Consider the following 27315-nt stretch of genomic DNA (forward strand, 5'->3'; position numbering starts at 1 on the left):
CCCCACCATTGAGACGCATGCGCAGTGTGGTACAGGTCCTGCACACCGGGTATCACCTGTTGACAGCAGCTTCTGCCACCAGGGTTCGCGCGTCCGGCGGATCCCAGAGTTGTCGAGAGCCGGGAGCTGCGGGTAGGGGAAAGCTGCGGCCTGCAGGGGGGAAAGGGGGACAGGTCAGCGCCGACCCCCAGCCTCGACGACCCATCACGCTTCCAGACGTCCCAAGACCTCGAAATGCCCCTTAAGATACCCAGAGACACCCACCGCGCTCACTCCCTTGATAGTGCAGAAAGTCACCGAATGCCCTCCCCCCCCCAACCCCCGAGCACGGCGGGTCAGCCCGCGGATCCCCGCCTGCCCTCGTCGCGTCCGTGGACCGTGGACCGAGCCACTGCATTGTATTCGTCCTGGGTGTCTCCGAGCATCCTAGGAATTTCTCTGGAGCTCCCCGACTGCCTCTCCCGACCCTGGATGCCACATTCCTCCCCCCCGCCCCCCGTTTCTCCCGGGGGTCCCCCGTTCGCCCCGATTTCCCGAGAAAACACGGCCTCCGCCTTATAGCCCTGGCACCCCGGCCTCCCTCTAAATAGCCTAGACAAGCCCTGTGGGCTGCCTGAGTGCCCTCTCTCAGAGGTCCCGTTTCCCCACATGGCCCAGGCACCTCCAGGGTCCCCCTGCACAGATGTCCAGAGGCCCCCAGCTCCGCCTCCCGATTCACCATGGACTCTGAGTGCCCAGGTGTCCTAGTGACCACAGACGGGCAGACGCCTCCCCGCTCCTCGGTCGCTCCCGCACTTCTGAGAGCGCCCCTCCCCTCCCCTCCCATGGTCTGGTGTATCGCCCCTTGGCTGGGGTGCAGGCACGGGTGTGGGTAGGGGGGCCCTGGGTCCCAGTCTCTGTCGCTCGGTCCCTGCCCGCTGCCACTGCCGCTTGGGTGCCAGAGCTGCAGTGTTTACCACCTGTCACAAGGAAAGGGTGTGGAGCAGACAAGGCAGGGCCTGGGTGGCCGGAGACCTGCAGCTTCTCCCTGCCTCTTCACTGCTCCACGCCCCCAGTGTCAGTGGTGCCCCTGTGCCCCCGTGGCTCCAAGCCCAGTAGTCATCCTGGTGGACTTAGGGTCACCAGATATGTGTTTTGGTCATCTGGTCATGCCTACCTGGCAGTCTGCCCAGGTCTGGACATGGCTGAGGCTGGCCTGTCCTTGTCCCATGGTCCCAATCGCAGGGTGACCTACCTGGCAACAAACAAGGAGGCCCGGTTCTGGGAGTCAGCCAGAGCTTTTGGCATAGCTCTCCCTCAAGTGTTGCTCTGTTAACTGACCACACTGGGTTAGGCTTCTCTCTTTCCACCCAAGGGATGTTGTCATTCCAAACATCTGAGACCCAAGGAGTTAGGGTACAATTGGAGCTCTGACAGCTAAAAAACAAAACAAAACAAAACAAAACAAAACAAAAACCAGCTAGAAACTGGAGCCCAAGACTCCCAGAGAATTCTGCAAACTCCCAACTCAACTTTGTGTATATCTAGTAGGCATTCAGTAAGTTTGCCCAGGACAGTCCTTATCAGGTACAAACATAGAAATGAATGGTGGAGGGGCTGCTGCTCTGGCGCAGTAAGCCAAATCTCCACCTGCAGTGCTGGCCTCCCTTGTGGGCTCTGGATCGAGTCCCATTTGCTCCACTTCTGATCTGGTTCTCTGCTATGGCCTGGGAAGGCAGTGGAAGATGGCCCAAGCGCTTGAGTCCCTGCACCCATGAGGGAACCCAGAGGAAGCTCCTCGCTCCTGGCTTCAGATTGGCCCCTCCCCAGCTATTTCGGCCATTTGAGAATTGAACCACTAAATGGAAGATTTTTATTTCTCTCTCTCTCTCTCTCTCTCTCTCTCTCTCTCTCTCAAGATTTTATTTATTTATTTGAGAGGTAGAGTTACAGACAGTGAGAGGGACAGAGAGAAAGGTCTTCCATTCATTGGTTCACTCCCCATCTAGCTGCAATGGCCGGAGCTGTGCTGATCCCAAGCCAGGAGCCAGGTGCTTCTTCCTGGTCTCCCATGTGGGTGCAGGGGCCCAAGCACTTGGGCCATCTTCTACTGCTTTCCCAGGCCAAAGCAGAGAGCTGGATTGGAAGAGGAGCAGCCGGGACTAGAACCGGCACCCATATGGGATGCTGGTGCTGCAGGCAGAGGATTAACCTACTGCGCCACAGCGCCTGCCCCAACTCTGCCTTTCAAACAAACAAATAAATCTTTAATAAAATCATAAAGAAAAGTATGGTGGGGCCAGGGAGGGGGCTCTCTTGGAGCTTTTGGGTCCACAGTTGGGTTTGGGACCCTGAGCATCACAGTATTGGAGTACTCATGAAGTGGGATAAAGGCTGGGCCCCTGGAGAATGAGGAGGCTCTGAAAGTGCTGAGATGAGATAACATTGAGAGCAGCCAATGTCAGTGGAGGAAAGAGTTGCATTCCAAGTTTGAAAAGGGGTGTATAGGGATAGTCTCCAAGGGGGGGGGGGCGTGCAGTCCTTGGGTGCAGTTTCACTATAAGATGTATGGGGTGGTAGTGTGAGAGGACATGTGACTCACCACTTTGCCAAGGAAACAGAGGGCATGAAAGACCTGCCCAGGGCCCGACAGCCAGCAACCAATGCCAGTGTCAATTCACCCCCAACACATGTGGTTGGTGACCACTTCACTATGGGCTGTCGACACACTGTGCCCTGACATCCATTCTGGTGGACTGGGCTACCCCCCTGCTCCACCTGTCACCTCGAGTGTTGTCATAGGTGAATGTGGTCTGAACGGGGACACACAAGACCTCTCTCAGTGAGAGAGAGAGGTCTTTCATCAGCTAGTTTGCTTTCCAAACACCTGCAACAGCCAAGGCTGGATCAAGCTGGCTGAAGCTAGAAGCCTGGAACTCCACCTGGGTCTCCTATGTAGGTAGTAGGCGCAGTTTAATTGGAAGTCGGGTAGCGGGGATGCAAATCAGTACCGTTATGGGATGTGAGTGTCCCAAATGGTGATGTAACCCACTGCACCACCATGCCACCGCAACTATCCAGTTTTTGTTGAGCCTTCTAGTACCACAACATGGAAGAGGACAGTTTTCTCTCTGAGGCTCAGCATTTCAGGAACCTGTATGTGGATGGGGGTGGGTGGGAAGAGTGCTTACAGTTTGAGGAAGGGAGACCCTCGAGGCTCAGTAGCTCCATGGATGGGAGAGGCTTGCCTACTGGCAGGCTGTCTAAGGGCTGAGGATGGTGAGGGGTATTTCCAAGCACAGGTGGCATCAGTGCTGGAGCTAGGTCAGGGAGGGTGCTAACTGAATGGGAGGCTTAAAGATCTGGGATGGGGAATTGCTTCCAGACTGGGAGATACTCAGGCTTGGGGGATTGTGAAGGAAGGAAGGGTCCAGGGATGAATTACAGGGACTGGGGTCCCAGGATGCTGTGTGGGGGTTCACTGGGAGAGCTGACAGCAGCAGGGTCACAATTCTGGGGGCAAGCACAAGGATTGGGGCTGAGAAGTGGTGCTTACGTCACTGAAGCTGCTAGCAGGGTTGGGGATTCAGGAAGAATGTGAACAGGAGGGTGGAACCCTAGCTACTGCAATGTCTGGAGTCTCAACATACCCCTGCAGAAAATGGGAGTGATGACGTGTGTGCGGTCAAGTTGCCAAGGGAATTAAGGATGAGCCTTCCAGGGGCGGGTGCTGTAGCTGCACCCATGTGGGAGACCCGGAAAAAGCTCCTGGCTCCTGGCGTTGAATCGGCTCAGCTCCGCTGTTGTGGCCATTTTGGGAAGTGAACCAGCAAATGGAAGATTCTCTCTCTCTCTCTCTCCCTCTCTCTCTCTCTCTCTCTCTGTGTGTGTGTCTCTACCTCTCTCTGTAACTCTTTCAAATAAATAAAATATATCTTTAAACACACACACATATACATACATACACACAAAGAATGACGCTTCTGATTGCCTGCCTTATACCCAGCTAAGCTATTTGGTAGCAGTAATGGTGCTTATCTTTATTGTTTTCTAAAAATTTATTTATTCATTTGAAAGGCAAAGTGACAGAGAGGGAAGAGAGAGAGAGAGAGAGGGAGAGAACTTCCATCCATTGGTTCACTCTTCAAATGGCCAAATGGCTGCAACAGTCAGGTCTGGGCTAGGCCAAAGTCAGGATCCCAGAATTCCATCCAGATCTCCCACTTGGGTGGCAGGGACCCAAGCCCTTGGGCCATCATCTGCTGATTCCTAGGTGCATTAGCACGAAGCTAGATTGCAAGCAGAGTAGCTGGGACTCTGTTGTCAGCTGCTGCTGGTGGTGTGCCACAGTGCTGGACCTGGTGCATTAATATTAATTAATTAATATTGATTACGATCACACTGAGCTGGGCCAACTGCCCTTTTTTTGTATTTGTGAATTTAATCAAAGCCCCTCTTAGCATCTATCATTCATAAATATATACTAAGTGATCCCTTACACTTCATCTCGTTCGTGAGTCTAAATCCATCACTCCCACAGCGTCACAGAATTCATGAATTTTATCAAGCTTTTTAAAAAAAGATTTTATTTTTATTTATTTATTTGAAAGTCAGAGTTCCACAGAGGGAGAGGCACAGAGAGAGAGAGAGAGAGAGAGAGAGATCTTCCATCTGCTGGTTCACTCCCTAATTGGCCTCAATGGCTGGAGCTGCGGCGATCTGAAGACAGGAGCCAGGAGCTTCTTTCCGGTCTCCCATGTGTGTGCAGGGCCCCAAGGACTTGGCCATCTTCTACTGCTTTTCCAGGCCATAGCAGAGAGCTGGATCAGAAGTGGAGCAGCCGGGACTCGAATCGGTGCCCATATAGGATGCCAGCATTGCAGGTGGCGGCTTTACCTGCTATGCCACAGCACCAGCCCCCCAAGCTTTACTGTATTAATGGACTGAGTTACAATTGACACACAATTTGAAGGTTTTGTTTTTAATTTTATTGGTTTTCATGTTATCTGAAAGGCAGAGAGACAGAGAGAGAGGAATCTTTCATCTGCTGTTTCACTCCCCAAATGCCCCCCCGACAGCCAAGCCTGGGTCAGGTCAAAGTCAGAAGCCCAGAAAGAAATCAGAAGCCAGAGTCAGAAGTTTAGGTCTCCACGTGGGTGGCAGGGACTCAAGTACCATCATCTGCTGCCTCCCGATGTACACATTAGCAGGAAGCTGGATTGGCAATGGCGTATGCCAGACTCCAACCAGGCACTTGGGTACAGGATGAGGGCATCCTGAACTGTGCCTGAGCCAAGCACCTGCCCCCTAATAGATTTTGTATGCAATAAGTTTGCATCTGTGAAACTATCGCTACAATTAAGATAGTGATTCCTAACCGTCCCTGCCAAAAGTTTTCTCCTGAACCTTTGTAACCCTTTCTTCCTGCCCTCCTACCTAATCCCATCCACTTAGGCAATCACTGATCTTGCCTTTGGTCACTACACATCAATTTACATCTTACTAGCTTTTTGTATAAAAGGAATCATGTATCAGGTACCCTTATGAGACTGGGTCTGGCATCTGTTACATAGCATGATTATTTTGAGATCCATTTCAATTGTTCATTCCTGTTTACTTGTTGAGTTGTGCACTATATGCATATATATACCAGTTTGTTCATTCATTTACCTCCTAGGGGACGTTTGGAGTGTTTCCAGTTTTTGGCTATTCACAAATGCTGTGGACGAAATTGTATCTGTCCCTAAATTCATGTTAAAGCCTTAACTGCCACTGTGACTATATCTGGAAATCAGGTTTTTAGGAAGTAATTACGGTGTAGTGTCATCAGGGTGGGGCCCTAATCAGATAGGACTGTGGCCTTATAAGAAGAGGATGAGAACTCAGTTCTCTCTCCCTCTCTCTCTCTCCCTCTCCCTCTCTCCCTCTCTCCCTCTCTTCCCTCCCTCCCTCTTTCTCTTCCTCCTCTTCCTCTGTCCCCATGTGGGGATACACCCATAAGGCAGCCATGTAAAGGCCAAGAAGAGAGCCCCTACCAGGAACCAAATTGACCGGAGTCTTGATCTTGGACTTGAACGGTGAGACATCAGTTTACTTTGTATAAACCAGCTGGATTGTGGTATTTTGTTATGGCAGCCCAAGATGACTAAGACCAGAATAAAGCCGCCATGAACACTTGCATACTAGCCTTTGTGTAGGTGTATGTTTTCTTGCAGGTCAATACTCAGGAGTGAAATGGCCAGATGATATGTATACTTTTAATGTCTTAAGACACTGCCAAACTGTTTCCTAAAGTTGCTTCACCACTTTGCACCTCCAGTAGGCATGTATTAGACTTCCATTTCTTCTATATCGTCCACAGCAATTGGTATAGTCAGACTCAAATGTTAGCCAGGGTCCTCAGTTAGTAAAAACAGCAGCGCCTGAGACGGAGAGGCCAGGATTCCTACAGCAGACCTCCTTGCCGGCGGCTAGGTAGGTCACTTGGCGGGTCTGGCACCGGACCGGCCGGCTTCAGCCACGTTCCGACCTGGGCGGGCGGCCAGGTGAGCGTGCTCCTAGGCTCAAAACACGTCGCTGGCGGCCGTGAGTCCACTTGGCTGACCACTGGCCATGGAGCCGCGTGCGGGGGGCGCCGCGGAACCTAAGGGGAGCAAAGGAGGTACGCGGCGGGGTGGAGGGGGTTGGGGGAAGGAGCACTTTTCTTGCAACCTGGCCCCGCCTTGTTTGCTCCACACTCTTTCCTTGTGACAGGTGGTAAACACTGCAGCTCTGGCGCCCAAGCGGCGGTGGCAGCGGGTAGGGACCGAGCGACAGAGACTGGGACCCAGGGCCCCCCTACCCACACCCGTGCCTGCACCCCAGCCAAGGGGCGATACACCAGACCATGGGAGGGGAGGGGAGGGGCGCTCTCAGAAGTGCGGGAGCGACCGAGGAGCGGGGAGGCGTCTGCCCGTCTGTGGTCACTAGGACACCTGGGCACTCAGAGTCCATGGTGAATCGGGAGGCGGAGCTGGGGGCCTCTGGACATCTGTGCAGGGGGACCCTGGAGGTGCCTGGGCCATGTGGGGAAACGGGACCTCTGAGAGAGGGCACTCAGGCAGCCCACAGGGCTTGTCTAGGCTATTTAGAGGGAGGCCGGGGTGCCAGGGCTATAAGGCGGAGGCCGTGTTTTCTCGGGAAATCGGGGCGAACGGGGGACCCCCGGGAGAAACGGGGGGCGGGGGGGAGGAATGTGGCATCCAGGGTCGGGAGAGGCAGTCGGGGAGCTCCAGAGAAATTCCTAGGATGCTCGGAGACACCCAGGACGAATACAATGCAGTGGCTCGGTCCACGGTCCACGGACGCGACGAGGGCAGGCGGGGATCCGCGGGCTGACCCGCCGTGCTCGGGGGTTGGGGGGGGGAGGGCATTCGGTGACTTTCTGCACTATCAAGGGAGTGAGCGCGGTGGGTGTCTCTGGGTATCTTAAGGGGCATTTCGAGGTCTTGGGACGTCTGGAAGCGTGATGGGTCGTCGAGGCTGGGGGTCGGCGCTGACCTGTCCCCCTTTCCCCCCTGCAGGCCGCAGCTTTCCCCTACCCGCAGCTCCCAGCGCCCGGCAGCTCCTGGCTCGGCTGGACGCGCGCCCCCTGGCGGCGCGAGCTGCGGCCGACGTGTCAGCGCTGGTACGCAGGGCCGGAGCCACATTGCGCCTGCGTCCCAAGGAGGGTGCGTGTGGGAGTGGGGCCTCGGGGGCGGGGCCTTAGGGGGCGGGGTCGGAGAGCAGCTCTGTTCTGAGGTGGCGGGCCCCGCGGGCGGTTAGTGACGCTTCTGGGCGGGGCCAAAGAGTGCTTTTTTTTTTTTGTCTTTTGTTTTTTTGCTTCTTTTTTTTTTCCAGAAGGGCTCTGAGGGTGGGCTGCTGGATTTTTTTTCTGGTCATCAGGACTTGGCACGTCTTTTCCGAGGAGGCGGGGTCTAGAGAGTGCTTAGGGCGGGTCCTCAGAGGAGGGGCGGGCCTGGAATGGTAGGTAGTTTAGAGGCGGGGCCTGGAAGTTTGAGGAGCCCAGTCCCGGAGCAGCACCCTCCGGGGTGGAGCTAAAGGTGTTATTTGAAGGGCGGGGTCTGAGTGTTAGTAGCGGGCAAAGGAAGGTGTCAAGGATTACTCAAATCACTGGCCCAGGGTCATTTGTTAAGAACAGGGTTAGAACAGTTACTCGTGCGGTCTGAACCTTTATGAGAACTTGAGCTTGGAGCCTAGATAACTAAATGATAGCCGAGTGTGTGTGTGTGTGCAGCTTGGTGAGGCAAAGAGCTTAGGCTAGAATGTTAACTCTAGGAGTTGGTCCTTGGTTATTTTCATGGCGTGTTTCCCTTGCCCTCTTTCATCTCTCAGCCGATAGCGCTTTGAATTCTGCCGACATAGAAGTCACAGACAGTCGTCTGCCTCATGTCACTAACACGGAACACCGGCCTCAGGTACCACCTTAGCCCTCTATTTGGAAGCCATCTAACTTGGTACCGGCAATCAATATATATCTGTGTCCTTATTCCAGCAGCGTCGATCAGAGACTCTCACTACGGGGACAGCGCCACCCCTAGTGACTCAGGGTGAAGGACGTGGTACCTCGAAGGCACCCCAGGCCTCTGATCGCTTCTCTGTGGAGCTGGTGCGCGGTTCTGCAGGCTTTGGCCTCACCCTAAGTGGGGGCCGAGATGTAGGAGGGGACGCTCCACTTGTGGTGCGCGGCTTGCTCAAGGACGGGCCAGCACATCGCTCTGGGCGTTTGCAGGTGAGCCCTAGGGCATCCTACATTCCTAGGTGTTATCTCTACCTGCATCAGGTGCTTCCAGCTCTGCCATTTCTACATCACTGCCCCCATGCTCTTGCAGGCCGGGGACCTCGTGCTCTATGTCAACCGAGAGTCAACGCAGGGCCTCACGCATGCCCAGGTGGTGGAGCGGATCCGTGCTGGAGGCCCACGGCTCCGCCTCGTGCTCTGCCGCCCTCTTGAGAGCCAACCTCGAAAGGTTGAGGGGATGGGGAAGTCCCAGAAAGGCCATGGTAGGTTTCCCAGGGCCAGGGACCTGGGAGGATTTGCAGAGTGGAGAGGCTGGGATCTTGGGTGGAAAGGATTTGGTGGCCTCCCTGGTGAACATCAGGGATTTGGCGTCTTGGTTGGGGGATGGGGTGGGTCATGGTATTCTCAAATGTGAGGGCAAGTCCTAGGATAGGAAATTCCGGGGGGGGGGCATTAGAAGTACTGGGAAAGTACTGGGAGGTAAGGGATCTGGGGGGTTGGGGAGGGGACAGTGCATGGGCCGAAGTAAGACCTAGTTCTTGGGGGAAAGGCAGCATGGGTCTCAGCCGGGAGGATACGGGATGGAGATCTAGGGGTCTAGTGCTGAAAGACAAAGGATCCACAAAGGTAAGAATTGGGAGTGAATGATGGTAGGATAAGAGGGCAAGCCGGAGGTCCTACATGGAAGAGGTTGCTTCTCCTAAGGTCAAGGTTGGGTTCCAAATTACATTGCAGGCCGTGAGAAATTATTTGAGGGGCATGTCCTGGATCTAGGAGGGAGGGGTGTCGGGAAAGGAGGTGTCTGGGGTTGTGTGGGGCATCCTGGTCTGGAAGGGCATCTCCAGGGCTTGAAGGGTGTTTTTCCTAACAGATGAGGTCTCCATCTCCTGGAGCCCTTGATATCTTTCCAGTACACTTGGCCAAGGGCCTTGATTTCCTCTCCTCCACTCCATTACCCAATTTAACTGCAGTTGCATTATCTTCAGATTGCAGCCCAGATCCTGGGGGACCAGAAGTGATAAAGTCCCGCGGCTGCACCAGCGCTTCCCCAGTTCAGCCCCCTCCATTCTCCACCACGCCTAAGACTTGGAGCAGCAGCTCGGAGCCTAGTCCAGAGGTGACGCTTCCTCCTCCCGAACGCCGCACGGAAGACCCAGAGGACCACATCCCGGGTTCCCCAGGGCCCTGGCTGGTGCCCAGTCAGGAGCGCCTCTCGCGGGCCCTAGGGGTCCCAGCGCCGGGACAGCTCGCTCAGGAGGTGGCAGCTGGAAGGCGGAGGCACTGAGCATGCAGCAGACGGCTCGGTGCTCAGCTTGGTAGTGCCCAGTCTGGATCTGGCGTGTGCCCCGACAGCCGGGTACTAGAGAGCTTCCTCTGGATATCTGGTCCCCTCCCATGCTACAGTCGACCGTCCCGCACTCCCCTGGCGGCGCCAGTGGTACGGCCCTCCCCAGCCCCGCGCTTCTGGTTCCAGGCGGGGGAGCTAATAAAATGCTTCTATCTAGTCTCGACTTGCCAGGTGCTCCAGGCGGGGTGGGGCCGTCCAGTCCACCGTGTAAAGGAGGGATGGGTCGATCCGGTTTCGAGGAAGGCTTTTTTTTTTTTTTTTGTAACGAGTGACAAACTTCGTGCTGTTGCTTTCATATCTTCTAGCAATCGTCAGCCTGGCGCGTTTTCTCCACTCCTTTCCTCTTCGCCAACTCCTGCTTCTCTCCCATTCATTCATTTTCTTGGGGGTGACCAGGGGGCTCACACAGAATTCCTGCGTGTGGCGTGGCGGAGGGGGATGCCGAGGTGGTCCTGTTGTGGTGGCAGGAAAGCCCCCTCCTCCCCACCCCGCAGATCCTCAATCCCGCCTGGGGATCGTCCGGGCCCCTTCAGCTGTCGCCGGGCTGGCACAGAGGCGGTAGCAAGCGCGGCTTCTTTCACCAGCAGCTTGCGGTCTTCCACTTCCGGCCTACCAGGCCAGCTTTTGCTGACACCCTAAGGGCTGGAGCAGAGGCCCAGGAGCCCCCTTTGGGGGCGGAGCTGGGAAGGTGTGAGTCAGCGTCCTGGCAGGCCAGGCTAAAAAAAGGCTGGTAGAAAACCTTTGGGCCGCACCCCCCTTGTCCATAGATGGTGACAAAACTGTAGTGGGCGCTTCTGTGCACACGCAGCGTCCTCCGGCGCAGGGAGAAGCCCCAGAGTTTCCTCCACGCTGGGAAGCCAGCCCCACAGCAGGACTCCTGCAGGGGTAGCCCCCAGCTGGGCTTAGACCTGGCCTGTTACCGCAGCTATCAGCATATCTTGAACACTGAGCCCTCCCCTCCCCAAGGAGGGAAGCTGTGGTCAAACTGGAACAGGCAACTTTCGCCCCTATGGACAGGGCAGAGAGTAATTAAAGGACCAGGATGTAGGTCCCCGTGTGGCCCTGGAAAGCAGCGAGGGACTGCGAAGCCGAGGGGGGAGGGGTGGGGTATAAAGAGGGGAAGAGGTGAACATTGGCATGATTAGCGCTGTAGACATTGCGGGGGAGTGTGCCGCCTGGGCTTCCAGCTACCCCTGACTCAGCCTGGCAGAGGTGTGGCTCTGCAGGAAAAGGCACGAAAAGAACCTCCAGCCCCAGTCCTATAAACACAGTCACACCCAGGGGGCTAATAATAGTAACCCCAGCCACCACTTCACTTAGCCCTCCTTTTGTTCCTGGCTTTATTTAAATACTTATTTTCATCTAGTTACGCAGGTATTCAGTGACACTATGTTCATTTCACAGAGGCGGAAACTGAGGCCTGGACAGTCAAAATGGCTTGGGACAGGGAGTCTGAAAACAAGATTTGATGGAGGCCTGATTTCTAAGCCAATTCTCTTAATCTTGCCTGCATTCTGCAAGTATTAATTGAACAGCTGTTATCTTGCAGTTAAATGTCATAGGTACTATGGAGATGCTGAGAGAACACGCCATAACTGTTTATTTTTTTTAAAGGGATCATTTTGAAAGGCAGAGTTGGGGGGGTGGGGAATGAGGAGAGAGTTCTTCCATTTTCTGGTTCATTTACCAAATGGTCACAACAGCCAGGGCTGGGCCAGGCCAAAACCAGGAGCCAGGAGCTTCTTCTGGGTCTTCCACGTGGGTGGTAGGGACCCAATCACTTGGGCCATCTTTTGCTGCTTTCCCAGGTGCATTAGCATGGAGTTGGATCGGAAGTGGAGCAGCCAGGAATCCAGTCAGCACCTATGTGGGATGCTGGGGTCACAGGCAGCAGCTTAACCCACTAAGCTGCAATGCTGGCCTAAAAATTTCTATCCTTGTGCAGCTGTTGTGATGGGATTAGACAGATGTCAGACAAGAAAGAAAAAAATGAATAAATAAAATATAATGTCAGAGTGACAAAGGCCTCAAAAGGAAATTATGTTGGCGAATTAGGTTGGTGGTTATAAGGGCTGCTAACTTCTTTGAAGACAGACATTTGAGGGGGAACTTGAATGACCAGAGGCCACATGTAAGAAGAGTTGGAGGAAGAACTTTGACAGCAGTGGGAGGAGCAAGTGCAAAGGCCCTGAGGTGGCCAAGTTTGTGTTGGTCCAGAAACTCAGGCATATTCTCACATAGCTTGGAAAGCATAAATTCAGCACTGGGAAAAGTCTGTTTCATTCCTCCTCTATTCAATTACTCCTTTGGCAACCTGGGCTGAGAGAGAGGAGTCCTTTCATTGTGGGGGACCTCTTGTTTGAGGGGGGAAGGGCAGGCAGGCCCTTGGGCTGAGCCCTCCTTGCCCTGCAGCTATTCCCAGAATTGAGGTTCATGTTTCAGATGCAGAAATTCCGAAATTCAGGCTGAGCCCGAGTCGGGGTGGGATTACTTGCTCAGGATAGAACACTGCAACTGTCATCAGCTCGTTCACTCAGCCATGCACCCTGGGAGCCATCCCCTGATCTTGGCAAGCTCCCAGCAATAAACTTATGCCCATTTCCCCATTCGCCATCTAAGAGCTGGGTCCACAACCCCTCTCCTTAGAACGAGAAAACGAGACCAATGCCCGCCTCCTGTTACTGAGCTGTTTGAAGTTCCCCAGCAGGATCGCATTCTCATCTCTGCTAAGAGATTAGTCCCGCAGCCTGGGATGCTTTATCTGCTATTTCCAGGTCGGAAAAAACTCTGAAAACCCACTGTTCCCCTCACTGATCTGGCCCCATTTGGCTACAAAACCTGACCTGATCCTAACAAGGAACGGGCTTCAATCCTCCTTATTATTTGTGAATAGTCACATTCTCCCTTAAGGAACTCTTAACGTGTTTTGCTGTTGTTTTAACGTCAGCAGTCCCAGCCCCTGATGAGAGTGTTAAGGAACACACCATATACGCACGGGGAAAAACTTTCTAAAATTCCAAATATTCTCCATTCTAGAAACCTGCCCAGCGCCGTGTGTTTCAGGTTCAACCCTGGCCCCCGGCCGTTTTTTCAGCTAAAGAAACTGAGTCACTCGGTCCCAAATCCAAATTCCCACGGTGCTGAGTCGGCGCAGCCCCGGGCGCGTTCGCATTCAGAAAGTGCGAAGGGTCTCCCCATAATTGCGCCAGGTGCCCCGAGCTGCCAAGCACCCCGGAGATGGGGCACCTCTGGGGCTGCGACTGCCCATAGTGTCCGGGACGGGCGGGGCGAGGGGGCTTCCGGGGCGGCAGCCACCTGGCCCGGCCCCCTCCGGCCCCGCCCGCTTCTGCTCGGTGCGGGTGATTCACTCCCTCCTTCGCCCCGGGGGCCCCCTTCCCGGCCAGACGGCGGGCAAGACGGGCTGGGTGTACAGTGTCCTCGAACCCGCCAGCAAGCTAGTAGATTCTCCGCGGTCCCAGAGACTCCGGCCCACGCCATGGCGGACTCCGAGCGCTTCTCGGCCCCCGGCTGTTGGGCCGCCTGCACCACTTTCTCGCGCACCCGAAAGGGAATTCTCCTGTTAGCTGAGATTGTGAGCGTGCCGGGACAGGCGGGTGGGCGGAGGCGCTGTGGCGGGGGCGGGGGGGGGGCACTGGACCACGCGGAACTGCATGGGCTGGGGTAAGGCAGGCATGTGGTCGGGGCGCTGGGCAGAGGGGCGCAGGTGAGTGGGATCGTGCTAGAGGCCTGCAACTCGGGGCGCAGGGCGAGCCGGTGGGGTTTGACTAAGGTGGTCGAGAACTGGTGGCCCACGGGGCATAGCAAGTAGCCCGTAATGCATATAGGAGGTTTCGTGGGGGGAGCCCGCATGGACTCATCCGCGGAGGCATAGAAAGGGTCTTGGGGTCCCGGGAGGTGGGGGCCTCCCGTGGCAGGGCGTGGCGCGGCCTGGGCACTGGCTGGCGGGCTGGCAGCGCGCCCAGGGGCGGGGCCTGTTGGGGAGCGGCCCCGCGCTAGTCCCAAAGGGTAGGGCGCTCCACCCTTCGCCAGTTCTTCCTCGCCCTTCTGGGATCCGGCGGGAGGTCCTTAGCTCTTCCAGCCGTTTGGGAACCTGTAGTTTCCCCGTCCCCCTCAAATTGGGTGCCACCTTTGTGTCACTCGTGAAAGCAGTATGGCGCCTTTAACGGAGCCCTGCCTCTCTGGTGTTACTCCGCTTCCCAAAGGGGTTGCCCGGGGAACCTCACGTCCCCGGCCACCCCCCCCCCCCCGCCGCGCCGCCCGCCCCAAGGCCACGAAGCTGGCGCGGGTGGAGAAGCTCACAGAACACCTGGTAAAGCCACTCCCCTCAGGGCGCTCACATGCTGGAAGGGAGAAGGGGACAAACTGAGTCCCTCTCCCCAACTTTATTGCTTATCTGCTGAGTGGCCCTGGGTCAGTTGCTAAACCTCTCTGAGCCTGATTTTTCTCATATGTAAGACAGAAATACTTATGCTAGGACCCAGCTCATCAGGTTGGTGTGATGATTGCGTACATTTGCATTTGTTAGGAACACAGTGAAGACACAGAAAGTGTTTTCGCTTTAATTCAGTGTCATTTTTCCCAGTCCTGGCCCACGCTTAAGTTTGAGCCCACCCCCACATCCCCCCGCCGCCGACTGAAGTCAACCACCTCAGCCCTGGAAGCTGATCGCGGCGTCTTTTGCCCATGTTACCCTTCCAGATACTCTGCCTGGTGATTCTGATCTGCTTCAGCGCCGGGACTTCGGGGTACTCCTCCCTGTCAGTGGTTGAGATGGTCCTGGCTATTGTCTTCTTTGTCATCTACATGTGTGACCTGCATACCAGGGCGCCATTCATCAACTGGCCCTGGAGTGTGAGGAAGGGGGCCAGCAGGGGCGAGGCTGGGGAGGGGGGCAGGGGGAGGTGGTCGGGAACTCTGTGTGCTGACTTCCCTCTTCTGCTTGCACCTCGCAGGATTTCTTCCGGACTCTCATTGCAGCGATCCTCTACCTGATCACTTCCATTTTTGTCCTTGTTGAGAGAGGGAACCACTCGAAAATCGCTGCAGGGGTAAAGGCGGCGGGGGGGGGGGGGGAGGGGGGGGAGGACTTCAAAAGCACTGAGAACAGGGTTTGAGGATCCAGGGGCCATTTTTGTGGCTACTTCCTGCAGAAAGTATGTGACCCTCCCCCTACCCCCAGCGGACCATACTTGCCCTAAGGGCTTGCAGGAAAGTCTGGCCTCACCTCTCCCCACCTCCCCGCTTTGCTTCCCAAGATGTTCATCTGCTATACAGGGCTGTCCCTTGCCCCACGCAGGGACCTTTTGGGGAGGTATAAACAGATGGCTGCTTTGTCACACTAGGCAACCATCTGCTAGAACTTTGTCGCAAACCCAGTATGAACCGCATCCCCTCCATGTGGGGTGTGGCTGCCCTGTGTTGAGAGGAGCTAGGAAGAAAGATGGGATAGATTTCAGTCCCCCTGGCCTTTCGCTAGGCCTGCCTGGTTTCCCAGGCAGGGGCTTGAGTCACCACCCTGCATGGGAGTCGCTGGAGGTGGTGACCACAGGGAGGTAAGAAGGGCAGTAGGCTGGCTGACCAGCTAGGTCAGTCCTCAGTCCTGTGTGCACTTCCAGGTCCTGGGTCTCCTCGCTACCTGCCTCTTTGGCTATGATGCCTATTTTACCTTCCCTCTTCGGCAGCAGAGACATACAGCAGCCCCCACTGGTAAGTGTGTGTATGGAGGAGGGGTGGGGAGGGGTCACTGAGAGAGCAGAGGAGAGGAAATGGATTTCCCATGGAAGGAATGCCATCCGGTCCCTTATTGTACTTATGGCTCTTGTACCGGAAATACTGTAAGTTTCACCGTTCCCGGCTGTAAAATGGGCATGTGGGTCCAGCCAATGCGTCCTCTCTTTTCCTCCTGCAGACCCCACTGATGGCCCGGTGTAGGTTGACCTCCCCTCATGTCTCTCTGCAACCAGAAAACGACTCCTCCATGGATATACCCCACCACCACCACCAGGACTCCCAACCTTGTCAGTCCATCCTCCTGGGTGTGGCCACTTTTCTGGGTGTGCCTGAGTCCTCCTCCCTTCTGTGGTACCCAAAAAGAAACACCAGTTCTGCCTGGACCCGTGCCTCCACCTAAGCCACAAATTGAGGGAGGAGGGCGCCTCAGATTTCTGTTTCCAGGCCCCAGGTATAACCTACTCCAAGTAACTTCTTCCGTGTGCATGTGTATGTGGGTGTGGGTGTGTGTGGGGGGGTGGTTCTGTGGAAGGATACAGAAATAATAAACATTGTTAAAATATACGATAATGAGTAAGTTAATCCTTCGAGTCAAATGGTGGTAAATCTTAAGCCGAAGGGGGGAAATGACAGTTGGAATAAGGAGGTAAAGAAGCCAGACCTATTTTACAACAAATATTAAATTACTTCAATGATACAAACACATGGAGGCAAGAGGAAGGGGATTTTTGACTTTAAATTGTGTGTGTGGGGGGGTGCAGGGCAGAGGTCATGGACACTGGAGAATGGAGCCTTCAAGCCACGATGCAGTTCTTGTCTCGGCTCTGGCGAGGCACCCTGGGCCGTGAGTCCCCGGGAAATGATGGGGATCCGGAATTGGGGGTCTCAGTGGCAGCGTCCTGAGCCGGCACCGGCCTGCACAGGTGCGGGGGCAGCGGGATGCGCTCCCCTAGGAAGAAGCCATCTTCCTCTGAGGACTCGGAACTGGGGCTGGAGGGCGAGCTGGAGCAAGATCCTGAGTCCGACCCCGAGCCCAGGTCGCACTGGTGGTGGCGACGTCTGCCAGGGTGGTGGTGGTGGTGGCGGTGGTGATGGTGGTGGTGGTGGCGACGGCGGCGGCGACTGGGGGCCCTGGGTGGGGGGCTACGTGGCCTGCGGCGCTGGGCGGGAGGTGCACTCAGGGTCCGTCGCGGACCTCCCTCAGACACCAGAGGGTCTCGGAAGCTGACCCGCGGAGTGCTCTGGCGACCGAAAGTGCTGTCCTCGGGGCATGGGGCCGGCTGGCCGGGGGACTCCGAGGGTGGCTCGGGGACGCTGCGAAGCCCCAGCTCCGGCATGGAGTGGCGGTGAGGGGCCCCTCTCAGAAAGCGGGACGGCTCCTCCGGGCCTGCAGCTGGACAAGGAGAGACGGGCCGACTACCTGTGTGGGTGTCGGCTGGCCGGCCGGCCGCCCATCCCGCAGGGACGCCCGTGGAAAGGCCTTTCCGCGAGCAGCAGTGGCGAAGCAGGGGCAGGGAACGCGGAGTGCGGGCAGCGTGAGGCCAGTGCACGTTGCGGGGCAGCGAGGGAAGGAAGTCTGCACGGATGGAGCAAGCCGGGATAGGTGTCTGGGGCGTGGCCTGGGAATGGGGAAGCGGTTTGGGAGGGGAGGGGGCGGGGCATAGGCTGGAGCCCACAGCAGGTTGCGAGAGAATGAAGGCGGGGTCTATGGGCAGAGGGTGAAGGGTGGTGGGTTGGAGGAAAGGGGGAGGAATTGGGCTCAAGCAAGGACAAGCTGAGGTAGGGGACAGGGCGTGCATAGAAACCGGGCTGAATCAGGGCTCGCTCTCCAGGTGGGTGTAGTTTGGGCTGGCGACTAGTTCTGCACGGGCATGGGGGAAGGGGCTGGCGATGAGATGCGGGCGCGGCGCAGGTTGCAGCTGGGAAAAGGCCAGGGCTGCGGCGGGGGGCGGGGCTGCGGCTGGGTGTGGCTCTTACCAGGCGCCGACTCGGTACAGGTGCCTTTGGAGGAGGTCTCAGACGCCCCCTCCGCAGCAGCCGGGAAAGAGGCTGTGTCAGCTGCCAGCGGTGCAGTGACCGTGCCCTCGCTCCAGCTGCGGGGGCCGGGCCCTGGAGCTGTAGGCTCGGCCCCAAGGCTGCAGGCTCGCGAGCAGAAGATTAGGCCACGGCGTGGCAGGAAGGGGCGACCCAGCAGGGGCCGCCCGCAGCGACTACAGCAGAAGCAGCGGTCTGAGGCGTGCCAGTGCTGACCCTCATAAGCCATCTGGCCCTGGTCCAGGCCTGTGGGAACCGAAGGGGGGGAAACTGAGGCAGGGTACTCTGGGGGCCTCCCCTTTTCCCAAATGCGGCCCTTCTCTGGAGAAAGCAGAAGGTGGGGGTGGTCGCGGGACTCTGAGGCATGGGCCAGGCTCAGACATCAGGTGTGGAGTGAGGCAGTGGAAGGCAGGACCTGAAGAAAGGGCCTGGGTGGTGGGTGCAGGGCTTAGAAGGTAGGGTGTGGGGAGAGGAGTGGGTCTTACAGCGCAGGGTGTAGCTAGAAGGGAGGAGGTAACCTAGGCTGGTGGAGGGGAGTAGAAGAGAATAGGGCATTGCTCCGGAGGCGGGGGGGGGGGGAGTAAAGGCCCTGTTTAGAGGGCAGCCCAAGGGCCTGGGAATTGGAGGGTGCTCTCGGGGCTGGGTCTAGCTGTTGTGTAGGTGAGGTTCAGGAGGTATGGCAGAGCCAGTGGCCTTGGAAGTGGGACTTACAGGAAAGGGTACAGGCCTGTGGTGCTGGGGCTAGACTTAAAAGAAAGGGTATATTATGGGGCCTGAGGTCCAGCTGTCCATGCACCCCTCTGTGCAGTCCCACCACGGTCACCCACCAATGTGCTCTCCACAGGCATCACAGTACTCGGCGTGGCGGGCCTCGTAGCAGGTGCAGCAGTGGGGGCGGCTCTGACGCATGACATAGCGCTGGCCTCCCAGCGAAGTTTCACATTCAAAGCAGCAAAAGTGGCCCATGTGCCAGTGCCGGCCCTCAGCCTCTGTGCACTCTGGGGAGAAGATGATCTGGAGGGTGCAGACCACCTGTGGCTGTCAGAAGGGCCTGCCCCTGCCCCCGCCCCTGCCCGCCCTCCACTCCTACCTCTGGGCAGAGAATGCACAAACCTCATCGCAGGCCTGGCAGCGTGGGCGCAGGCGTTCGGCATGGTGGCGCCCACAGTAGACCTTGCCAGCGTGATAGAAGTAGATGAGGTCAACTAGCAGCTCCCGGCACGTGGTGCACACGAAGCACTGCGGGTGCCAGCAGGCGCCCAGGCCTGCGCGGCTGGCAAACACTGCGATGTCGCCGCCTCCAATCTGCTTCCCGCACTGCCAGATGACAGAGAGACGTTCCTAGTCCCCAAGATGGTCCGATGGATACCGCACTTGGCACGCCTTTGGGATGGGCCCTTTCTACAGGATACCTTTGACACAGGCCCCACCTATACCCAAGGCTGAAGGAAGGGGGCACTGGTCCTGCTCATAGGGCAAACCATAGAGACAGGCCCTGCCCATCTGGGTGGCTTTACAGGCAAACCTCCCTTAAGGGGGGGGGGAGATTCAGAGACTGGCCAGGGAGCCATAGAGACAGTTACCACCCTCACTGGCATCTTAACAACAGGAATTACCTAACAGGCCCCACCCACCATGGAGAGGGCCTTGGAGACAAATTCCACCTGCTGCCAGGCTCTGCTACTATGGATCACTTCTTAAGGAAAAACCCTGGCCATGAGAGGACCAGAGACAGCCCCCAGCCCCCTCCTCCTTCCACTGCATATAGAGAAGGCACATCGGCTTAAGCGGCAGCCCTCAGCTTCCCAGGCCTGGGAGGTGGGTCTGCCCCCCCCTAGGACTTGCCACAAAGGCACTGTTCACTCACTGAGGTTTTCCATGGCTCACCTCCTCACAGATGGCCCCAGTGATAGTCACTGGGAACATGCGCACGGTGCCACGCCCCAAATTCTCTCGCTTCCGCTGCTGGCTGAAGGCTCTCAGCTCTTTCTTCTCATCCTCCTCCAGTGCCGTGCAGTACTGTGCCTGGGTTAGGGGCAGGGGAGCAGGAGCAGCGGTTCCAGGTTCCTCCCCCGCCCCCCCCCCCCTTGATGCCTGCCTCTGCCCATCTTCCAGTATTCACCCACACTCAAATTGTTGACTGCTACAGGGGACTGCCGCTTGCCACGCTGGCATCCCATATCAGAGTGCCAGTTGGAATTCCAGCTGCTCTGCTTCCTATGTAGCTCCCTGCTAATGTGCCTGGGAAAGTAGAGGAAGAGGGCCCAAGTGATTGGGCTCCTGCCACCCTTGCGGGAGACCTGGATGGAGTTCCAGCCTCCTGGGCTTTGGCCAGTTGCATCCATCTGGGGAGTGAATCAGCAGATGGAAAATCTCTATCTCTTTCTCACTCTGTCACTAGGTTTCTCAGATAAATAAATAAATCTTTTTTTTTTAAAGTTTACTTCTAGGCCTGTGTGTTGCTGGCTCACCTGCCTGAGAACCTCCCTCTCCCTCTTACCTCTTCTTCCAAGGTCCACCTGTGGCTTTGCCAAGGAATGTCCCTTGATGGGCCCTGCCTTTCTGTGCCTCTCACCTCACCTGGGCTCAGCTTTCCTCTTCTGAGGCCTGCCCACTTCTTTCCCACTGCTCTGCTCCTGCGCAGGCTGTGCCCGGTACCCGGTGTACGCTTGCTGTCTTCTCTGCTCACCTCACTGTCGTGGGGGGGCAGCTGGTGCAGCAGCTGCTTGATCCTGTATTTCTCCCCAGGACTGTTGACATAAGGGACTTTGTCCTCTGGGAGGCAGCTGAAAAACTGGTATACCTGGGAGGACATGGTGGGTGGGAGAGAATAATGGAGATTAGGGGTGAGTGGGGCCCCGACCTCTCCAAGAAATTTTAAGTCCTTTGAAGGGAACTTCTCCTGACTGCCCCACGTCTCCTTTGCAAAGGCCAGATGATTCCTCTCTGCTCCATAACACACCGAGGGTTCCCTCACACCTGGACCCCACTTCCCTCTCCAGCCCGGCTCTGCTTTTCTCCTCTTTATAGCAAAGCCTCAGAAACAATGTGAGAGCACGCACGCACGCACGTGCACGCCACTTCCTCACCTCCCGGTCTCTCTTGAGCCTATTCCAGCAAGCTTCCTCCACCCTCCTCCCCTGAACTTCCTTCAAAACTGTCAAGGTCACTGGATGTCTGCATTGTTAAAGTAATTGTTCGGTCCTTGTTGGACTTGACCCATCAGCACCTGCTGGTCACGCCCTCTGCCTGGAAACACTTTCTTCCTTTGGCTTTGGCTTCCTTTGGTCCCAGTTTCCCTCCCACCTTATTGGGGGCTCCCTTTTTTCTGTGCTTTTGGTTTCTCTTCAACTAGCTGACTCCTAAATGCGTGTGTATGTGTGTGTGGCGGTGGGGGGGCGGTGTCTTGGGACTCAATCCTTGCTCCTCTTGCCTATGTCTCCATTCACTCCCTTGGGAATTGCATCTGCTCTCATGGCTGTAAATGTCACCTATGGGCTTGGGTGTCACCAATCACCTACCTCTTGCCCTCTGACCTTGTCCCTGAGTTTTAGGCCACGTGGCCACTTAGGTGTCTCAAACTTCAGATGGCCAAAACCAAACTTAATGCTCCTATGCTTCAATCTTGCCCCTGCCTTGGCCAGACCCCATGCCAGTGAAGCTTCTCATTTAGGGGGTTGTCTTTCTCTCCGCTCCCTCTCACCCTCACAAGCAAATCACCTAAGCTCAGCTCTACTTTCCAAAAGTATCCAAGATTGGACTCACTATTTCCACTGCCAACACTGTCCTTGGCCAATGGGACAATGGCAGCGGTTGCCTCCTCACTAGCACCCCTGTGTCCACCACTCCCAAGGCTGCTCCACGCTCCGCAGCCAGGGGGATCCTGCTAAACCGTAAGACAAATCACATCCCTCCTCAGCTCACAACCCTCTTGTGGCTTCCCCTTCATTCAGAGTCAAGGCGAAAGTCTTCTTCATGGCCCCTAGCACCTGCCTAAGTTCACCTCCAACTGCTCTCCCTGCACTCACTCTCACCAGTGGCCCTAGCCTCCTTGTTGTTTTTCAAACATACAGGCCAAGCTCAGTCCTGCCTCAGGGCCTTGGCAGCAGCTGTGTCCCTTGCCTGGGATGGATCTAACCTCAGACACCTGTGAGGCTCACCTCTTCACCTCCTTTAAGGCAGCTCAAATGTTGAATTCTCACTGAGGCTTACCTAGGCTCACTCGCTCGCTTGCTCGTTCTCTCTCTCTTTCCCTTTCTCCACTTCTCTCCCTGCTTTTTATTGCATAGTCCTTACATCATTGGACACACAGAATCGGCCCTCTGTATCCAGGGGTTCTGCCTGTGTGGATTCAACCAATGACAGACCAAAGAGATTTGAAAGCACTTAACACATTCAGATGCTTTCTTATCATCATTCCCTAAACACTACAGCATCACAACGACTTACATAGCATTTACGCTGTATTAGGTATTATAAGCGACCCAGAGATGACTTTATGCATATGGGAGGATGTGTAGGTTCTTCACTAAGACAACACCATTGTATATAAGGACTTCGGAGGTCTGGCGCCATGGCTCACTTGGTTAATCCTTCGCCTGTACCGCTGGCATCCCATATGGGCTCCAGGTTCTAGCCCCGGCTGCCCCTCTTCCAGTCCAGCTTTCTGCTGTGGCCCGGGAGGGCAGTGAAGGATGGCCCAAGTGCTTGGGCCTTGCACCCGCATGAGAGATCAGGAAGAAGCTCCTGGCTCCTGGCTTTGGATCGGCACAGTGCCGGCCTTAGCGGCCACTGGGGGAGTGAACCAATGGAAGGAAGATCTGTCTCTCTCTCTCACTGTCTATAACTCTACCTGTCAAATAAAAAAAAAAAGGACTTCGAACACTCTCTAATTTTAGTATCTGTGGGAGTCCTGGAATCAACACCCTTGACAACACTGAGGGATGCCTGTATATTTTGCAGGTGTGTTTATGGGCTGGTTCTCCTTCCAGGAAGCCAACCTCCATCTGGGAGGATATGGTATTTTGTGTTCTCTTCTCTGCCATGTCCTTGGTGCCTAGAACACTGCCACACAGTAGGTGCTGCCTGTCTAGTGGTGGAGGGAATCAATCCAGGAAGACTGGCCAGTGAAGTGCTGGGGCAAAGGGTAGAACAAGGGTGGGGTGAAGAGACTCTGAGGAAGTGCTCTAGTGGACCACTCAGGGGTCCTTGTGAGGTGTGTATGTGCGCGGGGGGGGGGCGGGCGACCCCCCATCACAGAGCAAGGACACCCTCAGTTGTGACTACACACTCTAGCTAGCACTGCTGCAGAAACAGGCTCCCAACTGAGTGTGTGTGTGTGTGTGTGTGTGCGTGCGCATGCGCACTTGCAGGCCCATGCACCCACAGGAGAGCAAGAGTAGTAGTTGGCCTCTGGTCACCTGCTCAGGCTTCAGGCCCGGGGGTACCCAGGCATACTCCTCTGATGCACAGCCTGAGTCATCGTCCGAGATGGAGTGGCGCTGGAAGTCAGAGATTAGCCGACACATGATGCGTTCCAGGTCCACAGGCACGGCGTGCACTGCGTGCTCCTCCCGCGGGCATTTGCAGTGCTGGCAGATCTTTCTGGGGGGGGAGGGCAGCGTGAGGGTCAGTTAGTAAAGAGTTGCCCACTCTGACCCCTGAGCAGTCCACTTCCAACTCAGGGGCGGGGACTCGCCTATTATCACCATCTCCTAAGGGCTTTGGGGCAGGGGACCGGACTGACAGGAGGTGGAGCTATGAGCCGGGGTCTGGCTGTGGACAGGACAAGGGGGAGTATGGTGTTGGCTGTGAAAGGCTCAGATTCCAGCTGAGGGCTGCTAAGACTGGGGACAGGGGCCGCCGGCACTGTGGCGTAGCGGGTAAAGCCACCACCGGTAGTGCCAGCATCCCATATGGGCGCTGGTTTGAGTCCCGGCTGCTCCACTTCCAATCCAGTTCCCTGCTAATGTACCTGGGAAAAGCAGCTGAAGATGGCCCAATTTGTTGGGCCCCTGTCACCCATGTGGGAGACCCAAAAGAAGCTCCTGGCTGCGGCCTGGCCCTCTCTCTCTGCCTCTGCCTCTCCTCTGTAACTCTGACTTTCAAATAAACACATAAATATTCTTTAAAAAAAAAAAAAAAAGACTGGGGACAAAGAATGCGACTCTGAACTGGGGGTGGAGCTGAGAGCCCGGATGTCCCCGAGGTAGGCGTGGGGCTCGGAGACTGAGTTTGGAGGAGTAAATCTAAGGGCTTCCTCTCAGGATGAGTTCTGCGTTTTGCAGGGGAATCTTCCCCATAGGCAGGGCTGTAGCCTGTGATGGGGCTCTGAACATGTGGGTGGGCGGGGCTGTGAGCCTGTGGGTCCGGCCTGAGTCTGGGGCTGTGGGCTCCGTCTGTAGTATTTCATGAGATTTTCTGGGTACAGGGCTCCAGTAGGAGGAGAGGCGTTCTGAGCCTAAGAGAGAGTCTGAGGTCGGTGAGTGGTGCTCAGAGCTTAGGACGGAGCGTCTTCTGAGGAATGGAACTCAGAGGCTCCGGCAGAACAGTTCTGGGGGCGGGGGCTGCGGAGGGTGGCGCGCTCCTGGGAACTGGGATCTTGGAAATGAGTCCGAGGGCGGGACTCTGAATCTGAGCGTGAGGCGGCCCTACTCAATGGTCTGTGGGCGGAACTCAATCCTGGGGGCGTGGCCTAAGCTTCGGGGAGAGGGGGTCCCTTGAAGGTGGGGCTCTGGCAAAGACTGAGGCCCTGGGGCCATGTGTGTGTGTGTTGGGGGTCACTTACCTCCAGCCGTGCAGCAGGAAGCCGGGGCACTGCTCTCGGCAGGAGTTGCAGGGCTGGCCCCGGTCTGGGTCTTCTGCCTCTGGAGGCTGTAGTGGGCGGGGTGCAGATGAAGGGCCAGGCGAGGCTCAGGAACGGGGAGGGAGAAGTCAACGCCTGCCTCTCCACTCCCAAGCCCGCGACCGCACGCTGGGGCCTGTCCCACTAGGGCAGCGCTGGGCAGGCTGGGACAGCGCCTGGATCGCGGGGGAGGGGGCCACAATCGAGCAGAGGTGGGGCAGCTGAGGCCACCTCCTTGTATGCCCCCCCTTCAGGGAATTCCCCTCCCTCTGGCCTGTCTGGGACACCTCTCTCCCCCAAGCCACAGGCTCCTCCAGGCTCCAGAATGCAGGGGCTTTGCCCACCAGAGCCCACAGTCCCTCATCTTGGCATCTCCTTCCCGGTTTCATCTGAGCCCCTTCTCCAGCCAGGAGGCCAGCGGCACTCCAAGTCCACAAGGCAGGAGTCTGAGACCCCCCCCATTCTTCCTCAGGATCCCCTGCTCCCCCCTTCTTTTGGAAAATCAGGACCCCTTCCCCCAAACCCTGGCCTCACCCCTCACACCCAAGGAATTGGGGATCCTCTCCCAGGGTCTCAGGAGGCCCCTGCTCCATTTAGGAATCTTCACCCCAAGAAACCTTGGCTTTCACCCCTCATATCCTAGGACTATCCACACCTCTGCACTACCAAACCCAGACCCCACTTTCCCGGTCAGAGAAGCCCCCTCCTATCTAGGAAATCAAATGCCCTTGGCTCCGGTGCAAGCCTGAAAGCCTTGTTCCCCCGAAGCCCTAAGCGTTGGGGCACCTCAGGACCCAATCCCTCACTCCACATTCCCCAAGGTATGGTCCCGCTTCCCTCAGAAGTTCAAGAAGTCCCTTTCGACCCAAGACCCCAGGACCCACTCTGTTGGCCCCCGGAATCCTCTCCCATAATTCCCAGGAGAAGTGAGCCACTAGGTGCTGGCGTGTGGAGAATGGATTAGGGAGCGTGAGCCACTAGCTCTACACAGTTCTTCACCCATATGCCTGCAACAGCCCTGGTGCCCAGGTGTGGGAAGGCAGGGGCTGAGGGCTCACAGATCCTCTGTGGGACTCCTACTCGCTACTCCTAAGTTCTGCCCCCTTGTTCGGGCCTCAGTGAGCCCTGACTGCCCCCCACCCCCACCCCTTGCCCTGAGTCCAGCTCACCGCACGCCCCGATCGGCGCCTCCGAGACCCACGCGCGAACATGGCGCGCCCGGGCAGGGTCAAGCTGGGCCGGGTCGGGCGAATGGAATCCTCGCGGCCGTCAGGCCACCGCGCGTCCGGCCTGGGAGCTGTGTTCCGTAAACCCGACACCGGCGTGGGAGGAGCGCGCCCCGCAGAGCCCGCCCCTGGATCCGTGTCTCCCGGCGGCCGAGGCGCCCCCTGCCTAGAGGTGAGCCCACGCGCAGCTGGGGAGCGCCTTTGCAGGAAAGCCCCCTGCCTTCCCGGCCCGCGTCAGGGCTGGGCGTCGGAAGACATGGCTTCTTGAACCCCAGTGTGCCCCGTGGCCTCTCCCGGGACATTCTAGGGCTTGGCTGTTCTGTTGTGGAGGAGGGCGGGGGGACTTGGAGGTGGAGACCTGACTTGGAAGGGGTGGCGCACTGGGGTGTTTGGACGCTTCATGTGGATTTATCTTGGATGCTTATTTGGGAAACGGGTTAAAGCCACCTCTTTGGTCTTCCGCACTGGTGAGTTTCAAAGGGTCTCTTCCTCCCCCCCTCCCCCATGAATGCTGCAAGTACGGTACCCAGTCTCACCCTTAGGCCCAGCTGGTGCTCTGGCCCCCACCAAAGAGCTAGATCCACAGAGGGCCAGGATTACTTGAGATTTATGGGGAGGGAGCTGAAGTCACTGGACAGGTTCCAAGACCTTCTTCCACGCTCCCTCTCCATCCTTACGGGTCCAGCCTTCATGCCCCCTAATACCAGAAAAGTAGATTGATCTCGAAGTCTTCCCTCCTCTGCCCCATTTTGCTCTCTCCAATTAGATAGCCCCTTTCCTGAGCTCAGTCCCTGAGCCGGGAGTCTCTGTTTTGCGCTCTTGGGCTGCGCTGTGCCTCGGGGCTGGGAGGAGGGGGTCCTGCGCCCGCAATCAGAACTCAGGCGCCGGGCTGGGGTCTCTAATTAGGCACGGAGGCGGCGGCGGTTAGCCAGGCCTTTCATCAAGTGCGCCAGCGACCTCCCTCTGCCCCTATTACACACCACCTGGTCACTTTCCGGCCCTCCTTGCCCCAGGGAGGAGCTGGGGAGTGGTAAAAGAGAATGAATACATTAATGAACTAAGGAGTCACCCTGGCGCCCCGTCCCCCGCACCTAGCAGCCCTCCCGGTTATCCTGCTGGGGCGGAAGCGAGGGAATGGGGACAGCAGGACTGAGTAACACCGAGGGGCTGGGGTAGGCTGAACTTTCTCTGCGAAGCAATAGGGGGGGATTTGAGAGGGCGTCTCAGGGGCTGGGAAGGGGGCGTGGCTAAGGGACTAGACTTTTAGACGCAAACCCCAGAAAGACCCGGCATTCGGTAGCCGGCAGCCGGGATGAGGAGCGCTCGTCCGAGCGTGACTTAGGAGGGTCGGCGG

The 27315-nt window shown here is 56.8% G+C and overlaps 3 protein-coding genes across 9 annotated transcripts; 2 read left to right on the plus strand and 1 right to left on the minus strand.

The window, feature by feature from the left end:
* Positions 1-8: 8 nt before the first annotated feature.
* MAGIX (MAGI family member, X-linked) lies at positions 9-10262 on the plus strand. Of its 7 annotated transcripts, none has more exons than XM_070067054.1 (7): positions 6510-6640; positions 6733-6777; positions 7542-7688; positions 8353-8435; positions 8516-8749; positions 8850-9021; positions 9745-10262. In XM_070067054.1, exons 1-7 carry the CDS (start codon positions 6592-6594, stop codon positions 10041-10043), a joined length of 1029 nt encoding a protein of 342 aa, XP_069923155.1. In that variant the 5' UTR covers positions 6510-6591; the 3' UTR covers positions 10044-10262. The 7 variants fall into 7 exon arrangements, with proteins under 7 accessions (XP_051683063.1, XP_051683064.1, XP_069923156.1 ...); XM_051827105.2 differs by having other exon boundaries at positions 6513-6640; positions 8513-8749; XM_051827103.1 differs by lacking the exons at positions 6510-6640; positions 6733-6777 and adding an exon at positions 9-132 and having other exon boundaries at positions 8513-8749.
* Positions 10263-13540: 3278 nt separating this feature from the next.
* PLP2 (proteolipid protein 2) lies at positions 13541-16336 on the plus strand (the record flags this gene model as incomplete). Its single annotated transcript, NM_001082097.1, is given in 5 exon segments — positions 13541-13698; positions 14826-14978; positions 15080-15175; positions 15743-15833; positions 16036-16336. Coding segments are annotated over 5 exon segments (459 nt in total). The 5' UTR covers positions 13541-13602.
* A 185-nt stretch (positions 16337-16521) lies between these two features.
* PRICKLE3 (prickle planar cell polarity protein 3) lies at positions 16522-26281 on the minus strand. The gene is made up of 9 exons (XM_070067051.1): positions 25905-26281; positions 24679-24764; positions 23312-23495; positions 20581-20694; positions 19779-19916; positions 19005-19208; positions 18719-18905; positions 17835-18137; positions 16522-17250 (listed from the first exon to the last, which is right to left on the minus strand). The coding sequence occupies exons 1-9, from the start codon at positions 25944-25946 to the stop codon at positions 16652-16654; spliced, it is 1857 nt and encodes a 618-aa protein (XP_069923152.1). The 5' UTR covers positions 25947-26281; the 3' UTR covers positions 16522-16651.
* Positions 26282-27315: the final 1034 nt, after the last annotated feature.

The sequence above is a fragment of the Oryctolagus cuniculus genome, chromosome X, assembly GCF_964237555.1.
Source record: "Oryctolagus cuniculus chromosome X, mOryCun1.1, whole genome shotgun sequence".
Classification (NCBI taxonomy): Eukaryota; Metazoa; Chordata; class Mammalia; order Lagomorpha; family Leporidae; genus Oryctolagus; species Oryctolagus cuniculus.

Excerpts from the sequence above, each read along its gene's own strand:
- MAGIX (XM_051827103.1), top strand. The coding sequence starts at position 18 with ATGCGCAGTGTGGTACAGGTCCTGCACACCGGGTATCACCTGTTGACA. Across the intron at positions 133-7,541 it reads TCGAGAGCCGGGAGCTGCGG|GCCGCAGCTTTCCCCTACCC; the intron begins GTAGGGGAAAGC and ends TCCCCCCTGCAG. Across the intron at positions 8,750-8,849 it reads ATCGCTCTGGGCGTTTGCAG|GCCGGGGACCTCGTGCTCTA; the intron begins GTGAGCCCTAGG and ends ATGCTCTTGCAG.
- PRICKLE3 (XM_070067051.1), bottom strand. The coding sequence starts at position 25,946 with ATGTTCGCGCGTGGGTCTCGGAGGCGCCGATCGGGGCGTGCG. Across the intron at positions 19,209-19,778 it reads CTGGGGCCATCTGTGAGGAG|TGCGGGAAGCAGATTGGAGG; the intron begins GTGAGCCATGGA and ends GTCATCTGGCAG. Across the intron at positions 17,251-17,834 it reads CTGTACCGAGTCGGCGCCTG|CTGCAGGCCCGGAGGAGCCG; the intron begins GTAAGAGCCACA and ends CTCCTTGTCCAG.